Raw genomic sequence first — 18,426 nt, 5'->3', positions numbered from 1 at the left:
CTAACAGGTGCCATGATGAAGATCATCAGAGTTCTTCACTGTGTTCTTCCACTCAGTGTTATAATGTTATAGCTGTTCGGTGTAGATTTGTGTCACATAAACTAAGATTAAGTGACAAATATGATAACAGGAGCATTACAGTCTTAATAAATTACAGTACTTTTAAATACTTAAGTACATTTGAGGACAAATACTTTTGCTCAAGTTAAAGTTTAAAGGGAAACTTTAACTGCAGAAATATTTTCCTGAGTCTATCTCTTCTCTAATAATAATAATTATAATCATACTTATAACGTGTGTGCGCGTGAACTCTGATTTGTTTGGAGAGGCGCTCACCCCCCCTCGTGCGCGCTGTTCACTTCCGCTCGGCCGCGGTGTTCACTTCCGGCTCGGATCAAGCAGCTCTGCTACAATCTCGCTGTGAGATCTCTCACACACACACACACACACAGAGAGAGAGAGAAAAACACACACACACACTCCACAACAAGGAAACGATGCCTCGGCATTAGACGCTGCAATCGAGCGGCGCGCGCACCCTCGCCCTGACGGTAGATGATCGAGGCGGCGCGCGGTTCCGGTAGAGTTTCTCGGCCATGATGCTCGGCGCGCTCTTCTAAGCGAACAGGAGCGCACTTTCTGTCCAAAATGCCCGACTGCTGCGCCGCAGCCGACTGCAAGCAGAGCTCCGACCAGTGCAACGTCTCCTTCTTCAGGTTCCCCCTGGACCCCGAGCGGTGAGCGGATCCCACGCTTTCTTTCTTCTCCCGCCCCGGTTCTCACGAGTCCCACACACTCGGCTTCACCATTTCCGTCGCTCAGATTTTGGTTTAATTCTCCTCACAGTCCGGAATGAACCAAAGATTAGCATCCTTTTGCTAACGGGTTAGCCACCTAGCTCGCTAAATCCTCCCCTTTGATTCAATGAATGTGAGCTAGCTGGCTAATCCGTCTCTTTTGGCTCCGCTCTGTTCGGAATGTTCGATCAGCACAATTTGTTCGTGTTGGTTAATAAGTGATTGTAATTTTTTTGCATCGACATGATTTCTTTGTGCAGGAGTTAACAGATTTTTTTTTTCCTCACTTTTTTCCTCTTTTCACGACAATGCTTGCTGTCGTCCAGCGCCCCCTTCAGGCCTTCCTGCGAAATGGCGGCTTCCATTTACTGAAGTGTCAATAAATAAATCTGTTTTGCTGTTTAAAAAAAAAAACGTGGCTGTATTATGGAGAGTTGTATTAAACAATCCGTAATTAAAATCAATTAGCATATATACATTTAATTATACGTATTAATAATTTTTGATGACTCATCCTGTACTAGTCTTGTGTTAATCCAATCAAATTATTTCTTGAGATGAATGCCCGTGTGTGTGTGTGTGTGTGTGTGTGTGTGTGTGTGTGTGTGTGTGTGTGTGTGTGTATGTATGTATGTGTGTATATATATATATATACACATACATACATACATGCACATACACACACTTTTTTTTGTCTCCCCCCCCCCCCCCCCCGCCCCCCTTTCATTATGTTCTGAGAGGGCTTATTTGGGCGAGATTGTGTTGAAGACAAATATTTTCAAACATCCCAGAAATTCCTTTTGACCTTAGTATATATAAATGTGTGCAATTATAGGAGTTCGTTTTAAATACACACATAGTCGAGGTCACCATTTTTTACAGCATTGACTTGGTTTCAGTAATTAGAATGAGAATAAATAAAAGAGCAGTAATGATTGATTTGTGTAGTGTATATAACCTATAGATGATTGTACTCTCTCTTACTGGGTAAAAGTACTGACATTATGATGTTTATGAATGAGTGTGTACAGGATCAGACCAACACATTTACATTTTTGGCTGGTCCATTGGAGAAGTCTATTAACTTTCATGGATTCTTTATTAATCTTCATATCCGGCTGTTGTATTGGTTTGACTTCAGCAAAACATGGAAATGATCATCCTACAATGGGAACATTGTTGTTCTCTCCCCCTCGTTGTGGTTCTGAATGATCTGCCCCAATACCAGTCAGTTTCCAGGCTCTGTACTGTCTCAGGTCAGCTTTTACGATTCTTTTCCTCTGCTGTAGAAATAACTGATCTATTTAATTCTCTCAGATGTAAACAGTGGGTGGGGAACTGTGGCAGAGCGGACCTGCAGAGTAAATCGCCTGAGTACCTCCACAGAAACTTTAAACTGTGTTCGAGACACTTCGAGGCGTCTCTGATACAGAAGGAAGTAAGTGTGCATGTTCACGTGTCTCTTTTTTTTTTCTTCCAGGTTTTAATATTTTGCCTGTTGCATCTATGTTACTAAAAATATATAAAGTCATCGTTATACTTTTTAAATGTATTTAATTATTTCTCAGAGCGAACTGAAGACTGTTTTAAAAGATGGAGCCGTCCCCACCATATTTGACTTCACGACCAAGAAGGGTAACTCACAGAACAGCGCCAGGAAGAGAAGGATACAAGCTGTACGTTCTTATTTAACCTGTTCTCTCCATTTTTTCTTTTTAATAGAAGGGCAGTAATCGCGTATTTGTGTTCCGCTGTAGCTTTAGACCTTCAGGTCCATGATCTTTTCCTCATTTCTTACAGACATGCCTATAAAACTCCAATGCCATCGTTTGGAATTAAAACCAGTGAAAAGTGTGTGTTTGGGTGGTTATTAGGAGACACTGACTGCACAGCTCTTTCTTCTCCAGATAATTAGCTTATTGATGTTGCGTTTCTTAGCAGCTGCATCTGCAGATCAGTAACCAGATCAGAACAGGAACATTGGCTCCATTGTTGAAGTCATTAAAGTTATTATACATATATATATATATATAATATAATCATTTTCAAGGTACCAAAACTTTGTGCTCTCCAGATTGGACACAATGGGTTTAATATTGTTTTTGGTATCAGAACTCACATGGGCTCTCACAGCCACAGTTTTTTTTAAAGGAACCAGTTTTGGTTTCTGTTTGGATCTGGTTGTTTTCTGTATTCGTGTCCATCCTGGTTTTGTTTTAGTCACTCAGTGACTTTATTTTTTATCTTTTCAGACTGCAACTGAACCAGTGGAAGCAAAAAAGGTGAAAGGTAAGTAATGAGTTTTACTGATCCAAAATGTTTCATGTCACATTTTACACACTGCAGAAGATCTAAATTCCAAATGCTCTTTTCTCCATCTCAAGATGAGTCCCAGGCGGTGGCCGTGGCACCAGATGAGACCAAAGAGTCCACGGAGAACGCTATACAAGAGGAATCGGCTCCGATCAGACCAGAGAAGGAGGATCCTGCTACGTCCAACGCTAAGGAACTCCTGAAGCTCCACTTTAAGGAGACCTTAGCGCTCACCGGCTTCAGCATTGTGAACAATGTCTCTACCGGTGCGACCAAGTCCATGGGGGGTGGAGCCGTCGGACCTCTCCCGGTCGACCCTGTTTGTGCAGAGGAGATCGACCCAAAAGACGTGCTGAGGCTCGGAGAGGACGTGATGCGTGAGGAGATCCGAAACGCCTTGCGCATGGCTCGCTTTTTTTCCATTCTTCTTCAGGACAAGGCGAACATTGAAGGCAAGGATCAGATCCCCGTGTTCATACGATCCGTCTGCAACGATGGCTTTCCGCAAAAGCACCTGCTGGGGTTCCTTCCCTGTGACGTGGACTCGGACAGCCTGTACCTCATGCTCCTGTCGGAAATCCGCAACAAATGGGGACTTCGAATGGAGCACTGTCGAGGCTTCACCTACCTGACGACGGGCGGCTTGTGTAAGAAGCTGAAAGAGTTCTCTTGTCGGATGCTCCGGGATTTCCCGCAGGTTGTCCTGGCTCCCAGCGACCCTTATGCTTTCAACATGTGGCTGATCCGCTCCTTGCCTGTTCTTTCCGTACAGGAAGTGGTCGACACCGTAGAAGAGGTGGCCTCCATCCTCAGGCAGTCCGAGACGCTTATGAAAAAACTGCTGACGAAGATTACGGCGGCGTACAGTCACATCAAAGGAGAGGTGGATCGCGTCAAGGAGTCTTGCCAGAACAATTGGGAATACGGCACGGATGCCTTCCAGACCATGCTGGACATTCTCGAACCTCTGCTGAACAGCATCGGAGAGATGTGCACCAGCTCGTTGTCTGCGGTGGACGCGACCATTGTAGAACAGGTGCTCAAGCTCAAGGAGAAGCTCAAGAACTTCAACTTCATCATCACCCTGGTGATCCTGAAGAACACTTTGTGCTGTGTGAGCATCCTAAACCCGAGCCTGAGGGGGATCATCAGCATTAGCAGCACCTTGCAATACACTATCTCCAATGCCTTAAAGCTGCTCAATAAGCACCTCCAGGAGATCCCGATATTCCACAGGAAGTGGTTCTCCGATGCTGTAGGCAGGGCCAAAAAGCTTGGCGTCTCAGTCACTCTGCCAGCAGACACTGCTGCCAACGGTGACTCTGACAACAAAATGCAGACCTCACCGGAGGACTTCTACAGGGAAACACTAAGCAAAATGGTCCTGCAATACCTCATTGAAGAGGTCAAGAGAGTCCTTGGTACTGAGATGGTCCGAATCCTGAGATGGCTTTCTTTAGTGCCGTCGTACATGGCTGACCACAACTTCAGCATTCGAAAAGACAAGGTCGCAGACGCCAACCTGAACAACCTGGCTCGCCCAGACTCCTTCTACGATGAGCTCGGCTGCTGGGAGGTCAAGTGGAGGCACGCAAGCAAGCGCAGGATCCTGCCCACCGGCGTCTTCGCCACCTTAAAGATTCCCGATATCGGGTTCTACCCCAACGTCCAGAGTCTGTTAAGAGTCCTGGGTTCGATCCCCTGCATCAACGCCGACTCCGATGTGTACGTGCAGTACGACATGGTGCTGGAAAGGTACCGCTCCTACATGAAGGCCACACCGGCAGAGAAAAGACTGTGCAACATGGCGTTCGTTTATGTCAATCAGGACGTGCACTTCAATTTCGACGACATGGTGCAGTCCTACGTGGAAAGCCATCCGGACATACTGCAGCTGCTTTGTAAGGTAAACATCTGTCATTTGTTCATCACTGACTGTGAATGGAGCTCATTGCTCTCTTTGGGTTCAAAATTATTGGCATCCTTTTATTAAAACGATGAGTGATTATTAAGTGCCATTTTCAAACCTCAATCAAACCTCAAAAATGTATAATAAAACTTTTACAAACAAAAAAAAAAAAACAATCATAAAAATGTTCCAAAGAAGTAAATTATAAAAATAAAGATAATATAACGCTCTCCGTGCAGCGCGCCGTCTCGCGTGTAAAAATCAAACAGCAAATGGTGTCATTGATTCGCCACTAGAGGCCGCTCTTGTGACGACAAGACAGAAAGCTGGAAAACATAATGGATTTTAGTCGAGAGGGAAAAAATACGGGTAAAAAACGATGACTGAGCAAAACCTTTTTTTCTTTATTACATTTTTGTATGATTTAAAGTTTTCATTAATTTATATAGCAACTATTGTTTAATTTCTCATTACTCCTGCTGTAATGGATGTGTTGTGTGTGTTTACAGGATGAGGTTATGGACGTTCAACCTTCAGGTAAAACAAACCACCAAAAATAAAAACCCATGAATGTTTTTGTTGTTTCAGAATGATTCCTTCATGTTAATGATTGTACTCAATTAATGTTTGTATGTTCTATACATGTTTTCCAGCGACAGAAAATAATACAAATGATGCCTCGAAGGACGACACGGAAGAGCCGAGAGAAGTTATTTTGGACATGGAGTCGGAGAGGCCAAGACCAGCCGAGTGTTCGGGGACCGATAAAGAGGCGTTAAAGTCTGCTCTGAAAGCGGCGCTCGACGCAGCATGCAACAGCCAAAGCAGACAATTCCAGGGCGGTTCGGAGAGCGAGGTCGAATACGTGACCAAATCCGAAATGAACGAAGTTTTGAAAGTGTGTGCGGATGTGGTGCGAGAGGGGGTTCTGTCAGAAGCAGGAAATTCGTTCTTCTCGCTGTTCATTGATCGAGCGGTGAAGTTTGGCGAAACGGACTTCCTCCCGCTGTTTCTCAGGTTTGTGGACAGTTTTGATGTCATGCATTTGGATCTGATGGGGTTTGTGGAAGCGGATCTGGATATCGAGTCGATGAGCGAGCGCCTTTTCGACATCGTCACCAAAGAGTGGCGTCTTGATTTCAAATACTGCAGGGGTCAGGCTTACTTGGGTTCTGGAGAAAACTCCTACAAACTCAAGGCCTTTGCGTGCAAAGTTCAGGAGAAGTACCCTCTCGCAATATGCACTCACTGTTCCTGTTACTCCTTTAACACGTGGTGGTCAAGGTCGGTTCCTGTCCCCTCCATCAGCAGAGCTTTGGATATACTTGAGAAGATAGTTTTGTTTTTCAGCACCTCACCCGAACTTGAAAAACAGCTGGATCAAGTCATAGCTGTTGGTCTGCGTGAGAGCTACGAGAAGATCCACGAGTTTCAAGGCACCTTCTGTTCCTCGTGGCAGGAGAAGCACGACTCCTATGATGTCTTCTCTCAGATATTGGAACCTCTAGTGGATTGTTTGGAGAGGTTCCAAAACAGCAGTCCACCGATGTGGAGTTTAGCAGTGATCAACCAAGCGAAGAAACTCCTCCAGCTGATCCGAGACTTTGACTTCATTGTGGCGATCGTGGCTTTAAAGAACATCTCGTCTTTCACCAGAGAACTGAGCGCAGCTCTTCAGAAAGACCATTTCAGCGCCGCGTCACAGCTCTGCCAGATCAGCGGCATTGTAGCTACGCTCAACCGACTCAAAACCAACGTAAAAGTGTTCCACCAAAACTGGTTTGATGAAGCGTGTTCCTTCGCTCAGACCTTGGGCGTGCAGGTGAAGGTGCCTGAGAGTGTCCCGTGTCCCAGAGACAACCTGCTGAAACCAGGTGCGTACTATAAGGACGCCATCAGCGTCCCTTTAGTCGACCACATCATCAACTCTGTCAAAGACCATTTCTCCGATGACCACAAAGAGGCGCTCAACTTCTTATCTCTGGTCCCATGTTCTGTAACGATGAGCTACACATTCGAAAGCCTGAAATCGAAACCTCCGTTGTACGTCGGAGACCTTCCTGATCCTGAGAACTTCTTCACAGAACTTTCCTGCTGGAAGGTGAAATGGAAAACTAAAGTGGTTTCCCCGACGATACCGGACACTATATTTCAGACTCTCCGCCTGCCACTCATGCAGTATTTCGCCAACATCAACACGTTGTTGAAGATCATGTCGGTGTTGCCGAGCACCACGCTGGAACACTGTGGAGAGGTGAAGCGCTATAAAATGTTTCAAGACTACCTGAGCAGCACGTATGCCAAGGACAGGACGCCGTGTTTGGCCGTGCTCCAGGTGGCCACAAACTTCAACAGAGATCTGGACAGGATGGTGACACAGTGTCTGAAACTCACTCCAAAAACACTGGAAGGAATCTGCCTGGTAAGAGTTCCTTTTAGTTTGAGGTCATATATTTTATGTAACATTAATGTACTAATCACCACCTAATTATTTCATCCAGGACAAGGAAGCAAAAACTCTGCGCAATTCCGAGTCAAAAGCAGAAGGTGTGTCGGTGTTTCTCAGTTCTTTACTCTCATCTTAGTTTATTCACACTAGTTTTCTTCACTTGACCTTTATTTTCTCCTGTTTTTACACCAGACAACCACAAGGACGAGGAGATGGAGGTTCAACCAGACCGAGCCCCTCAAAAACTCCCGGACTTCAACCAGTTAAAGGCAGAGGGTGTGTTTTTTTTCTTTCCCCAAGACATCATTGATATTATTATTTTCTCTTAATGATTGAGTGAAACGTACACAATCTTCACGCTTTGGCACATACTTTTTTTTTTTTTTTTTTTTTTTAAATTAACAGATTATTATTATTATTAACATTTGTGGACTTCAAAAGTTTTCATTTTAAAAACTATAAAGATAACCCCTGTTTGGTTAAATAATATATAATTGTATTATAAAAAATGTAATGTATACAAATAAAACAGAAAAATCTAATTAAAAGTACACTTTTTTATAATATTAATTCAATTGAGTAATTAATTAAATAGGCACAAGTTTAATTGATTAAATAAAATGTAATAAATGGAAACATTTTATTAGTTGGACCCCGTTGGGGGGGGAGGGTGTGTGTGTGTGTGTGTGTGTGTGTGTGTGTGTGTGTGTGTGTGTGTGTGTGTGTGTGTGTGTGTGTGTGTGTGTGTGTTTGTGTGTGTTGTGAGACAAAACGAAAAAAACCCTACAAAAACGCACTACAAATCGTATTTCCAGTATGGAGCCAAAGTGACACTGCTTTTTATACCCCTGGCATCTTCGTTGCAGTTTATTAATAATAATAATAATATTAATAATAATAATAATAATTAATAAATCAGTGACACTCGGCTCAAAGTGTGAGTTAGAGACTAAACAAACTTTCTCTTACTTAATCTGTTTGTAAGGGAACTCAAATTATAACTGTGTTCCGGCGGTAAAAAGGATCGTATTTGGTGCACACGTGCACCGAACCAAAACCCTGGTAAAAAAAAAACGGATCTCTACGAATACATGTGTCGTTACACCGCTAGTTAATGTTTTTTTGTTCTGTTTTTTTTTTTTTTCTTCTTCTTCTTAGATAACCGCACTGCTGTATTCATCAAAGTTGAGACCCAGCAAGTTCCTGAAGTTACACCTGCTGTAGTTCCAGAGGGGCCACAGGTGAAGCCTTTGGATGAGAACGGTCACTCAGACCAGCCTATGGACAATCTTCAGAGGGTCTTCATGCTGGCGGGTAAACTGGCCCGGGAAAAGCGTCTGTTTTTGGACCTCCCCAAGGAAGAGCAAGAGCTCGTAATGCAAGAGCTTGCTATGTGTCAGTGGGGTGAGGAGAACACAAAAGATTTCTCAGATGTGGATGTGTTGAAGGGAATTGTGAAGTCGGTGAGGGAATCGATCCTCTCCGAAATACAAGAATCTCCATTTTTTTCCATTATCATCGACAAGGCCGTGTCTGTGGATGACATGAAGTACGTTCCTGTCTTTATCCGCTTTGTGGACAATTTCACCCCAAAAGTGGAGCTTTTAGGATTTCTGCCCATGGACACAAGTTCTGATGCAGATACCCAGGCTAAGATGCTCTCCAGCATCCTTTCAGAGGAATGGGGTCTCCAGATGGGTTGCTGTCGTGGTCAGTCGTTTATGTGCACAGGTGTTGGGGGTCAAGGTCTGAGAAAGCTATCTTTAGGATTCTTGGAGAGCTTTCCCCTCGCTGTGAACACACCCAGTGAGTCCTGTGGACTCGCTTATTGGCTGGCGGTTAGCCTTCATAACGACCCGATCACAAAAGTGCTTGGTGTTGTCGAGGACCTGCTACTGTTCTTCGATCAGTCCCCAAGACTGCACGTTGAGCTTTCTCAGACAAGGGAAGGTCTCTTGAACACTCCCCGAGAAGCCCTCGCAGAGGTCCCAGAAACATGCTTGTCGAAGTGGAAAAAGACAGAAGATTTCTTTGACATTTTAGTGGACATGTTGGAGGGAGTCCTGTGCTGCCTGGACTCTGTTAGCAACAACGGCGATGGGTCTTGGAGTAACAGCATGTCGATTCATGCTCTGATGCTCTCCACAACCATTAGAGAATCCGATTTTGTCATTTCCCTAGTAATCCTGAAGAACGTCTGCGCTCCCCTGAGGAACTGCAGCACCGTGTTCCGCTGCGGCAATCCAGCTGATATCATCTGCGAGCTGGAGAAGATTCCAGTTATAATAGAAACCCTCGGGAAGATGTTGGAGAACATCACGGTCGTGCACAATACCTGGTTCGACGAGGCAACCCAGCTTGCCACCAAAGTCACCGGTGGTCTCTCGTATCCAGACACGGTCAGCAGTTACGACTCTCCAGAGGTGGGCTACAGAGAGACGGTCAGCATTCCCGTCTTGACCGGACTAATTGAGGAAATGAAGTTGAACTTTTCAGAGTGTCACTTGAAAGCGCTCAGGGTTCTTTCTCTGCTTCCCACATGCAATCCTCTGCCCATTCTACCAGATGCCCCAGATAAGCTCTACACTATTTACCAGAGTGATCTGCCTGAACCAGACGCAGCAGAGGATGAGATAAATGCCTGGGCCACTGTTTGGCAAGAGAAGTATCAAGACAGCTCGCTGCCCACCTCGATTTCTGAGACTCTGCACCACCCTGAAGCCAGGGGGCACCCGAACGTGACTACTCTTCTGAGACTTGTTGCTGTGCTGCCTAGCATTAGCATGGAGTGTGATCTGATGAAGACCACTCTGAACTCGTTGAGGAGCTTGATTGGGAACGATTACGGCAGCGCCAGCAAGACCGACATGATGATGCTTCTGATGCACCCTCGCATGCTGCGGACTTTGGAGCAAGTGGTCGACAAATGCATGGAACTTGATGCAAAGAGCCACGTCTTTCTTTCTCCGGTGTGTATTTATACTCAGTACAGAAGTCCTAAAAGGCCATGCATTGATATATTTTTCTTTCTTGTTGTACATGATGCTGCTTCTAGAACATGCACAGAAAAATTAAGTACTGACCACGAGGAATGTTCTGGATGCAGCAACATGGATCGCTATCCACATGTGGAGAAGATTTAGTGGTGTTCACTATAATGCATGGCCTCTTTGAACTTCCATAGCGCAGTGAAGCACGTTTTTAAATATAACGGGGGTTTTGTATGGTTTATGTACTGAAGCTGTTCCTGATTTTCCAGGTGAAGGAGAGTCTCTCTGTTATGAAAATGGACGGTGGTGAGTAGTTTTTATTTTTGGACACAAGTGTGAAAAGTGTAAGGAGGATAATCTTTTTTTTTTTTCCTTCCCCCCTCTCTCTAGATCTGCCAGAGGTTACTTCAGAGGAAAGGGTTAATACCTCCAGCCCTGGGATTTCAGAGATAATAAATGGCACCGTTCCAATCACCGCACAAGACCAGCCCACAACTACGACTTATTGTGACACTGGAGGTGTGTAATGACGTAACCATGAGTTCTGAATTACAATGTTTTTCATTTTCTGGTCACTATTATACATTTCTTCTTTTTTTTTTCCAGAAATAAGCACTTCTGCACTTAGTGGTACCACTGCAGCTCCAACCGATAGTGCCATGGAAATAATTCCTTCCAATGGACAACCCGAGATACAAGAACCTTCTGTTCCTTCAACAGTTGCACATCCAAATGAAATTAGTGCACCGACAGTGAGTGCGCCTGACAACGCACCAGATGTTCCTAAGGTGGCCCGAGGTGTATCTGCAGAGCTTCAGAATGGAAATGTCGAGATTCTCAGTGAAGCCGCAGCCCAAAGTATTACCACTGAGCCTGTATTGGCATCCAAGGATGTCACCATTGAGCCTGAAAAACCAGATACAAAGGTCACATCGGAGGACGTCCTCACGGAATCGGAAGTGGCAGACAAGTCAGTCACCTCAGAGCCCAGCACAGAAGACCAGGGTGGCACCATGGAGGTAAACGCGGCGGCGCAGGATGCCACCACAAAGCCAGAATTATCAGTTCCTAGAGATATTTTAGATGTTGAAGCATCACAGGATGTCATTCCAGAACCAGCTACAGCGGCTATGGATGTCTCCGTGGAGCTTAAAGAACCTGACGAGGCAGCTCGGATTCCAAGCACAGAGCCCATCACAGCTTTGAAGGACGTCCCTAAAGAGTCCATGATGGTGGCAGAGGATGTCACGGCAGAGCTTGTTAGAAAAGACGAAGCAGCAGAACAAGGTGTCCTGATTATGTCTGAAATTGCAGCAGATGGTGGGATCAAAGAGCCAGTTGTCGACCCTGAAGATGTCACTCAGGGTCTCACTGCCGAGGCGCCATCACCAGCGAGCCATATTAGTACAAACCCAGTTCTATTGCCCCAGGAGATCGCTGAAGAGCTTCCTGCATCTGGAGAAGACACCCAGGAAATCAGAACAGAATCTGATTTGGGAGAACAGAATGAGACCGCATCACAGGCTGTAACCTCAAAGCCTGGAACATCAGCCCCAAGCATGACCATGAAGTCAGGTGGAGCACCTGAGCATACCCCCGAGCCCTCAGTGACCACCCAGAATGAAGCCCCAGATCATGAAACATCGTCACCAAAGGAACCAGAAAAAACTCATAGTGTCCTCCCCACTGATAAACTTGTAACAGTCATGGAAGCGACTGTGAAACCTGAAACGTTACCTCAGGATACGACCCATGAGCCCAACACTGCTCAAGGTGGCACCTCCATGACTGCAGTAGAAGCACAAGATGTTTCCAAAGCAGAAGTAGCAACAGGTAGTGATGTTACCTTGAACAACCAGTGTTTCTCTGAAGAACCAACAGCAGCAGTACCGTGTGTTACACCTGAGCGAGAAGCCACCACAAAGATTGAGCAAGCAGCTGAAGATGTAGCCATGGACACTTCTGAAGCAAAGGAGAGTGTTGTCTTACAGCCCACAGTAGCACCCGAGGGTATCGTTCCTACAGACCCAACAACCGAGAACCTCCCAATGGAGCTTGATGTGGCATCAGAAAAAATGTCTGCAGAGCCTGCAGATAAAGTTCAGGATGTGGTGATGGAGAGCCAAGATGAATCCAAATCCATGGAGCCTTCTGCAGAAATCAGGGATGTTCCCATGGATCCCAGTGAAGACCTCAAAGTAGAAACTCAAGATACTGTCCTAAAGGCTGATAACCAAGAGATTGTGGCACCTGCTCAGAATGGAACATGCAAGTCCAGACCACTTACTTCAGATGGAGATCATAAGGCAGTTACATCAACAACACCGGATACCTCAAGTGATCCAAACAGTTCCACAGCAGCTGAAGTAAAGCCAACAACTGTTCAAGATGATCTCGATGAATCCTATGCAATAGAGCAAGATAGCACGGATCCCTCCAAAGCATCTGGTGAAGATGCCGCTGAACCCCACAAGGGGGTCCTGTCGTTCTACAGCACCCCTGTTCAAGAGTCGTTTTTCAGAGAGATGCAAAACACAAAGTTCTTTTCTATTACATGTGAACAGCAAATAGAAATTGAAGGACATACGTACGTCCCTGTGGGGATCTGCTACCTGGAGAACTGCAAGACGCCGTGCGAGGACGTGTTGGCCTACGTCCCTCTCGACCAAGACATTGCAGTTTTTGTGGATTCTTTGACTGTGGCTCTGTCTGAGAAGTGGGGTTTGAACTTGGCCTTCTGTCGGGGCCAAAGTCTGATGACTGTAGGTGCTGCAGGTGCTCAAGTCAGAGCAGCAGGATCGATAATCTCTCAGAGATACCCGCGTTCTGTACGCACGTGTAGCTCCTCCATGTCTCTGAACACATGGCTAGCTAAGTCGTGCATCATCTCTGAGGTAGCGGACAGCTTCACATGGGTGGAGAGGATGCTCCAGTGGGTCACTGAGGACGAGGAGAAGCGGGCGGTGTTGTATAAAACGGTCGCGTCCCTGTTTCAAAGCGACGCTGCTAAGCACAGCGATCTGACTGACCGGCTGAGCAGAAATCAATGGGAGAGGAGCCATGACACTCTGGATCTTACCATTGAAATCCTGGAAGCCATCATGCTCAGTTTAAACGATATAAAGGAAAAGCATGACATCCAGGCTGAAAGAACCCAGGCTGGTGACTTCATGATCATCCTGCAGAACTTCGAGTTCATCCTGACGCTCGTGATCATGAAAAACGTCCTGAGTCCGACGAAAAGTTTAAGCCAGAGTCTCCAGGGCCAACCTCTAGATGTGTATGAAGCTGTGAACAGTTTGTCTGCAGTGCTTAGTTCACTGAGGGATATGAAGATCAACATCGACGCTCATCTTCAAAGCTGGTATCAAGAAGCAGTGGTCTTAGCTTCCAAACTACAGGTCAGCGTCGACCACACCTCACAGGAGTGTTTGATCATTTACTGTCGAGACATCATCAGCAAAGGAGCGCTCGAGCACTCGGTCTGCGAGATCAACGAGCTGTTCTCCGACGGCGCTCTGTCGGCCGTGCGCTGCATGCAGGTTGTGCCTTATGTCATATCCAAGACGGAGGGATGCTGCACGGACCCTGAGCTGTTCAAGCTGTACCAGGACGATCTTCCAGACTCGAGCTCTTTGCAGGAGGAGCTTCTGAAGTGGCGCGAGAAGTGGTTAGACGTCGATCCTTCTCAGCAACTTCTTCACGCTGGCCTTCTGGACACGCTCAATGCTACAGACGCCGAGTCGTTCCCCAACATCGAGACGCTCCTCAGGCTCCTCATGGTCTTGCCGTGTTTCAGAAAAGAGGACTTGATCAGACAGGGCAAGAAGAGTCTCGTTGAGTTTAACCAACAGAGATCTTTACTCGAGCTGTATCCTCTATAGAGCAGAAACCCGTCACCCCCTCGACTGCCCCCCGAAAATTAGCTTTCCATTAATTAGGGTGTCGTAAACTGCTGAAGTCCTCGGTGTGTTCCTCACTGTATCCCTGGTTACAGCTGATCAAATCGGAGCATAGGTTTCAGTAGGGTTCTTCTTGTTTTTTCTCGTTTTTTTTTCTTTCTTTTTTTTTTTTTTAAATTAGAGATCTAATTAGAACTGTACACTATAAGTATAATCTAATTGTTTTATTATTTTGTTTTGTTGTCTTATTTTTATCTTGTGTGTGATGTGGACTAAGAAAGAGGACTGCCTACAGGGACCAATGTCTTGCCAAAAAAAAAAAAAAAAGTGGAAAAAGGAAGAAGAAGAAGAAAAACGCCCTAGACAGGGCTCTAATGCTTTTGTGCCTTTATGCAAAACCCTTACCCTGACTCTTTGGAACACAAGGACTACGTTTGTCTGCAAGAACGCTTTCAAGCCAAGCTTTTTGGAAGCTTCCCAGCATCTTCAGGAACTTTTAAGATTTTTTTTTTTTTAAATCATGTAAATCCTATAAAAAAAAAAAAAATCCAGACATGTTAAATCCTGTTACTGTCATTTAGTCAAATAACCTGTGGGTTTCAGATCACCTGAATCACGTGACCACGCTCATTCCCACGGCACAAAACGCTGAAATGCTTCGTTCCATGACGTGTCAAAAACAAGTTTGGTTTGTTTGCAGTTTGACTTGGATGCATTGGTTTCTGTAAACATTTTCTCCCAAAAATCCTTCTCACGGAAAAGGATTCAAATATATATATATTTGACTAAAATAAATAAAAATGATTTAAACTAAACCTCTTTTTTTTTCTCTTAACTTGATTCTGATTCAAAGATCGTGACTGCAGTGTCACAAAATCTCCATAAGAGGGCAGACTCGCCTCTGAGTTGCGCAGGAAGTGTCCCATCTCGAGCGTCTCCTCGTGCTACTTTAGAATTAGTCTGTAATAATTATCATAACTGTCAGTTTGTGCTTTATTTTGGTGGATAAAGTTACCAAACTAAATATTTATACGTTGTGGAGGAACCTGAGGTCCATTCTGGTTTTTTGGTGTTTCTCATTTTGCGAACTCGGTGTGTTACGTTGTCGAACGCGGCCCAGTTTATCTTCATCAACTTGCACTGTACTGTTTCAGTCTCAAATGGATCTTCTGAGATCCTGTAGTTTTACATACTCGCAGGAAATTAACAGTTGGAGGACGTGTCTGAAAGTCAGGCAGCATTTCGTTATTATGAATATTTATAATCGGTGGTAAATTCCTGTGGTGCAGTAGAATAAACACTGTGGGGCGCACCGATTGGGGGGGGGGGAATAGGGTTTAGTGTCTGTTCGCATCCCATCACTTATTTTCCCGTACCCACATTGTGTGTGTGTGTGTGTGTGTGTGTGTGTGTGTGTGGTCGCTGTAATGAGGGAAGTTGTAGCTCAGCTAAGATGTTTTACTTCTGATCAGAAGGTTGTGAGTTCAAATCCTAATGCCACTGAGCTGCTACAGCTTGGCGTGTGATCAAGGCCCTTAACCCTCACCTGCTCTGATAAATGAAGACTCTGGATACGCTGTAAATGTAAAAAAAAAAAAAAAAAAAAAAAATACAATAAGGATTTGACTGGTTTAGTTTGTGAACTTTGGTAGGAAGACGTCGTTAAAGCCTGAGATCCAGATTCTTCTCACAGGGATACGAAGTGAAATAGTTTAAAAGTTCTATACCGAGACTTCGTTTCAATGGGGTTTTTTACATCCTGAAAGTTTTATTTGTTCGAGTTGTTTTAAAAAAAAAAACTGGCATCGATCCTGCTTTCGTCCACCGCCTCCTACCACACGTCCTGCCTGCTCCTGCGCCGGGTTTCAACAGAGTTAATCATTAATGCTTTTAGGTTCAGGTTTTTTGTTGCGTCGCTTTTCAGACGGCGGCCCGACTCTCGCCGGAGCGCCGCCGTGATTTGCGGCACGGCCCTGAGAAAAGAACGAGAGAGTAGATCCATCACGGGGAATCTTGTGTTCAGGGGAAGATCTTTGAGATGTCGCTGAGAAGCAATCAGTCTCCTATTTTTTTTTTTTTTTCCTACAGCCTTGGACCCGGGATGGGCTTCAGGGGGCGGTGACCTTTGACCTTTTTCAGGATTGTTGTTTGAGAGAAAGGCAGCTGGGTTACAGAGCAGTAAGAAGGCTGAGCGGCGGCAATTACAGCCGCAAATCAATCAGTAAACAGTTTATTAACTTAATTGTGCAGGAACGCCTTTGTGCCTCGACAATGCAGAGAAAAACCCGGGAGTGGTTTTTTTTCCTTTCCCGTGTGCGTGTTTCTCCGATTTTCTCGAGGTAAACGGTTTACAGTTTTCCAGGCGTGTCATCTGAACAACTAAACAGTTCCACACAAATCAGTTGGTCTGCTGTAAACGTCTGTGAAATGTTGATTACATCTCTATTGTTACACACAGCAGGATGATGCATGTGTTCTCTGGGGACCTTTTCAATTTAAAGGATAAATAAATAAAAATAAGCGACCCAAAAAAACAATTCCCACATTCCCAGACGCTCCGGATTCTCGTCCCGCTCAAATGTGTTTTCCATCCGACTGCAGAATCTGTCTTTTTTTTTTTTTTTTTTTTTTTTTTTTTTTTTCTTTTCTCTCTCTGGTGCAATCAATTATTTTTATTTGTGTGATCTGGAACTCGTGTTTCGTCTTCATTATTTCTTACAATCTCAACACTCGGGCGGTCCGGGCGGCGCAACGTGTTCAACACGTGTTCACGTTCGAACGGCGTGACTAATGAATTTAGGAAGAGAAGATCCTCCTGTCTTTCTCAAAGTGAACAAAACGTAAAATGCACAGAATTTCGTATTCGTGTTCAGCGAGAACTCAGAATTACGTGGGGTTTTTTTTAATTCTGTTTACAAACTGCAGTCTGGAAATGTGTTTATACTGCGTTTAAAAACATCAGTGTGTGTGTGTGTGTGTGTGTGTGTGTGTGTGTGTGTGTGTGTGTGTGTGTGATGGGTTTAATAAGTAAATTTATTACTATAGTGTGTGTATTGCTCTGTGTATCCATGTTGCTCCAGGTTTGCTTCAGTTCTTCACTCTGTTCTGCTCCATGACCTCCTCCTCCATGCAGACTGATCACCTTCTAAAGCTCCCAGATCTTGTTGATCTCTAATTAGCTACATTTCAGTGTTGTAAATCTTTAGCTGAAAATGCTAAAGCTGCTGTCTGAGGCTTGTGCTCCTGATCCTGGGATTAGGTCCTTCCTGTTCTTCATCCTTCAGTCTGTCTGAAACATGTTCCTTTTTTCAGCTGTTCCTCAGACTGTTCCTTGCTCTCTGATCTCAGCCCGACAACTTCTCCGCTGTCTGTTTCTCCTCCCCTCCCCCCCGAACAAGGGCCCGATTGTTGATGCTCCTGTTGGTGTGAAGGCAAAGTGTGTGTGTGTGTGTGTGTGTGTGTGAGAGAGAGAGAGAGAGAGAGAGAGAGAGAGAGAGAGAGAGAGAGAGAGATTCATCCCATCAGCAAACGTCTCCATCTCCCCCTCGGCCTCGGCCCGTTTACACACAGGATTATTCTAAACTTCTCTTTGCTGCAGTCGAGGAATTTTAATGTGAGATTTATCAGCTGCATCTCACCAAGTCCTAAACCCTCTTCTGCTTTATCAGGAGTTATGAAAGCTGAGAAGATGAGCAGCTCGGGTTCAGCTCTGGGCTTCAAGGAACAGCTCAGCTGTGTATGGAGACATCGCTGGAGATTCGGTACAAACAGGAAACTAAATCTAACCACCTTTTCCCATCAAAAACTAATGTTTCATTCCTCATAGATTCTGTGCTTAGAGCAACCATTGAACTATTGATTCTCCTACACACACACACACACAACACAAAATGAATCTCCTGCCTGGTTCTTGGTGAAATTATTTGGAGCACGAATCACCCACACCTGGTTAACATACAAATTCTTATGAAGGTTCTTCTTGGCTTCCAGAACTTGGAACCAGAAGAACCAGAAAGGAACTGTCTGAGCAGCTGTGAACGTTCCTCTAATGTTTTTCTGGTGTTTA

The 18,426-nt window shown here is 44.9% G+C and overlaps 1 protein-coding gene across 2 annotated transcripts; it reads left to right on the top strand.

Moving 5' to 3' along the window:
• Window positions 1-328: 328 nt before the first annotated feature.
• Window positions 329-15,175, top strand: LOC310740800 (uncharacterized protein). 2 transcript variants are annotated; one of them, XM_083567833.1, is made up of 13 exons: window positions 329-737; window positions 2,115-2,235; window positions 2,366-2,473; window positions 3,050-3,086; window positions 3,182-5,016; window positions 5,529-5,556; window positions 5,673-7,441; window positions 7,521-7,566; window positions 7,661-7,744; window positions 8,627-10,437; window positions 10,728-10,764; window positions 10,849-10,981; window positions 11,087-15,175. In XM_083567833.1, the coding sequence occupies exons 1-13, from the start codon at window positions 649-651 to the stop codon at window positions 14,340-14,342; spliced, it is 9,354 nt and encodes a 3,117-aa protein (XP_083423959.1). In that variant the 5' UTR covers window positions 329-648; the 3' UTR covers window positions 14,343-15,175. The 2 variants fall into 2 exon arrangements, with proteins under 2 accessions (XP_083423959.1, XP_083423958.1); XM_083567832.1 differs by having other exon boundaries at window positions 330-737; window positions 10,849-10,977; window positions 11,065-15,175.
• The last annotated feature ends 3,251 nt before the right edge of the window (window positions 15,176-18,426 follow it).

This window comes from Silurus aristotelis (assembly GCF_946808225.1).
Source record: "Silurus aristotelis genome assembly, chromosome: 18".
Taxonomy (NCBI): domain Eukaryota; kingdom Metazoa; phylum Chordata; class Actinopteri; order Siluriformes; family Siluridae; genus Silurus; species Silurus aristotelis.
This window is presented reverse-complemented; position numbering and strand designations above follow the sequence as displayed.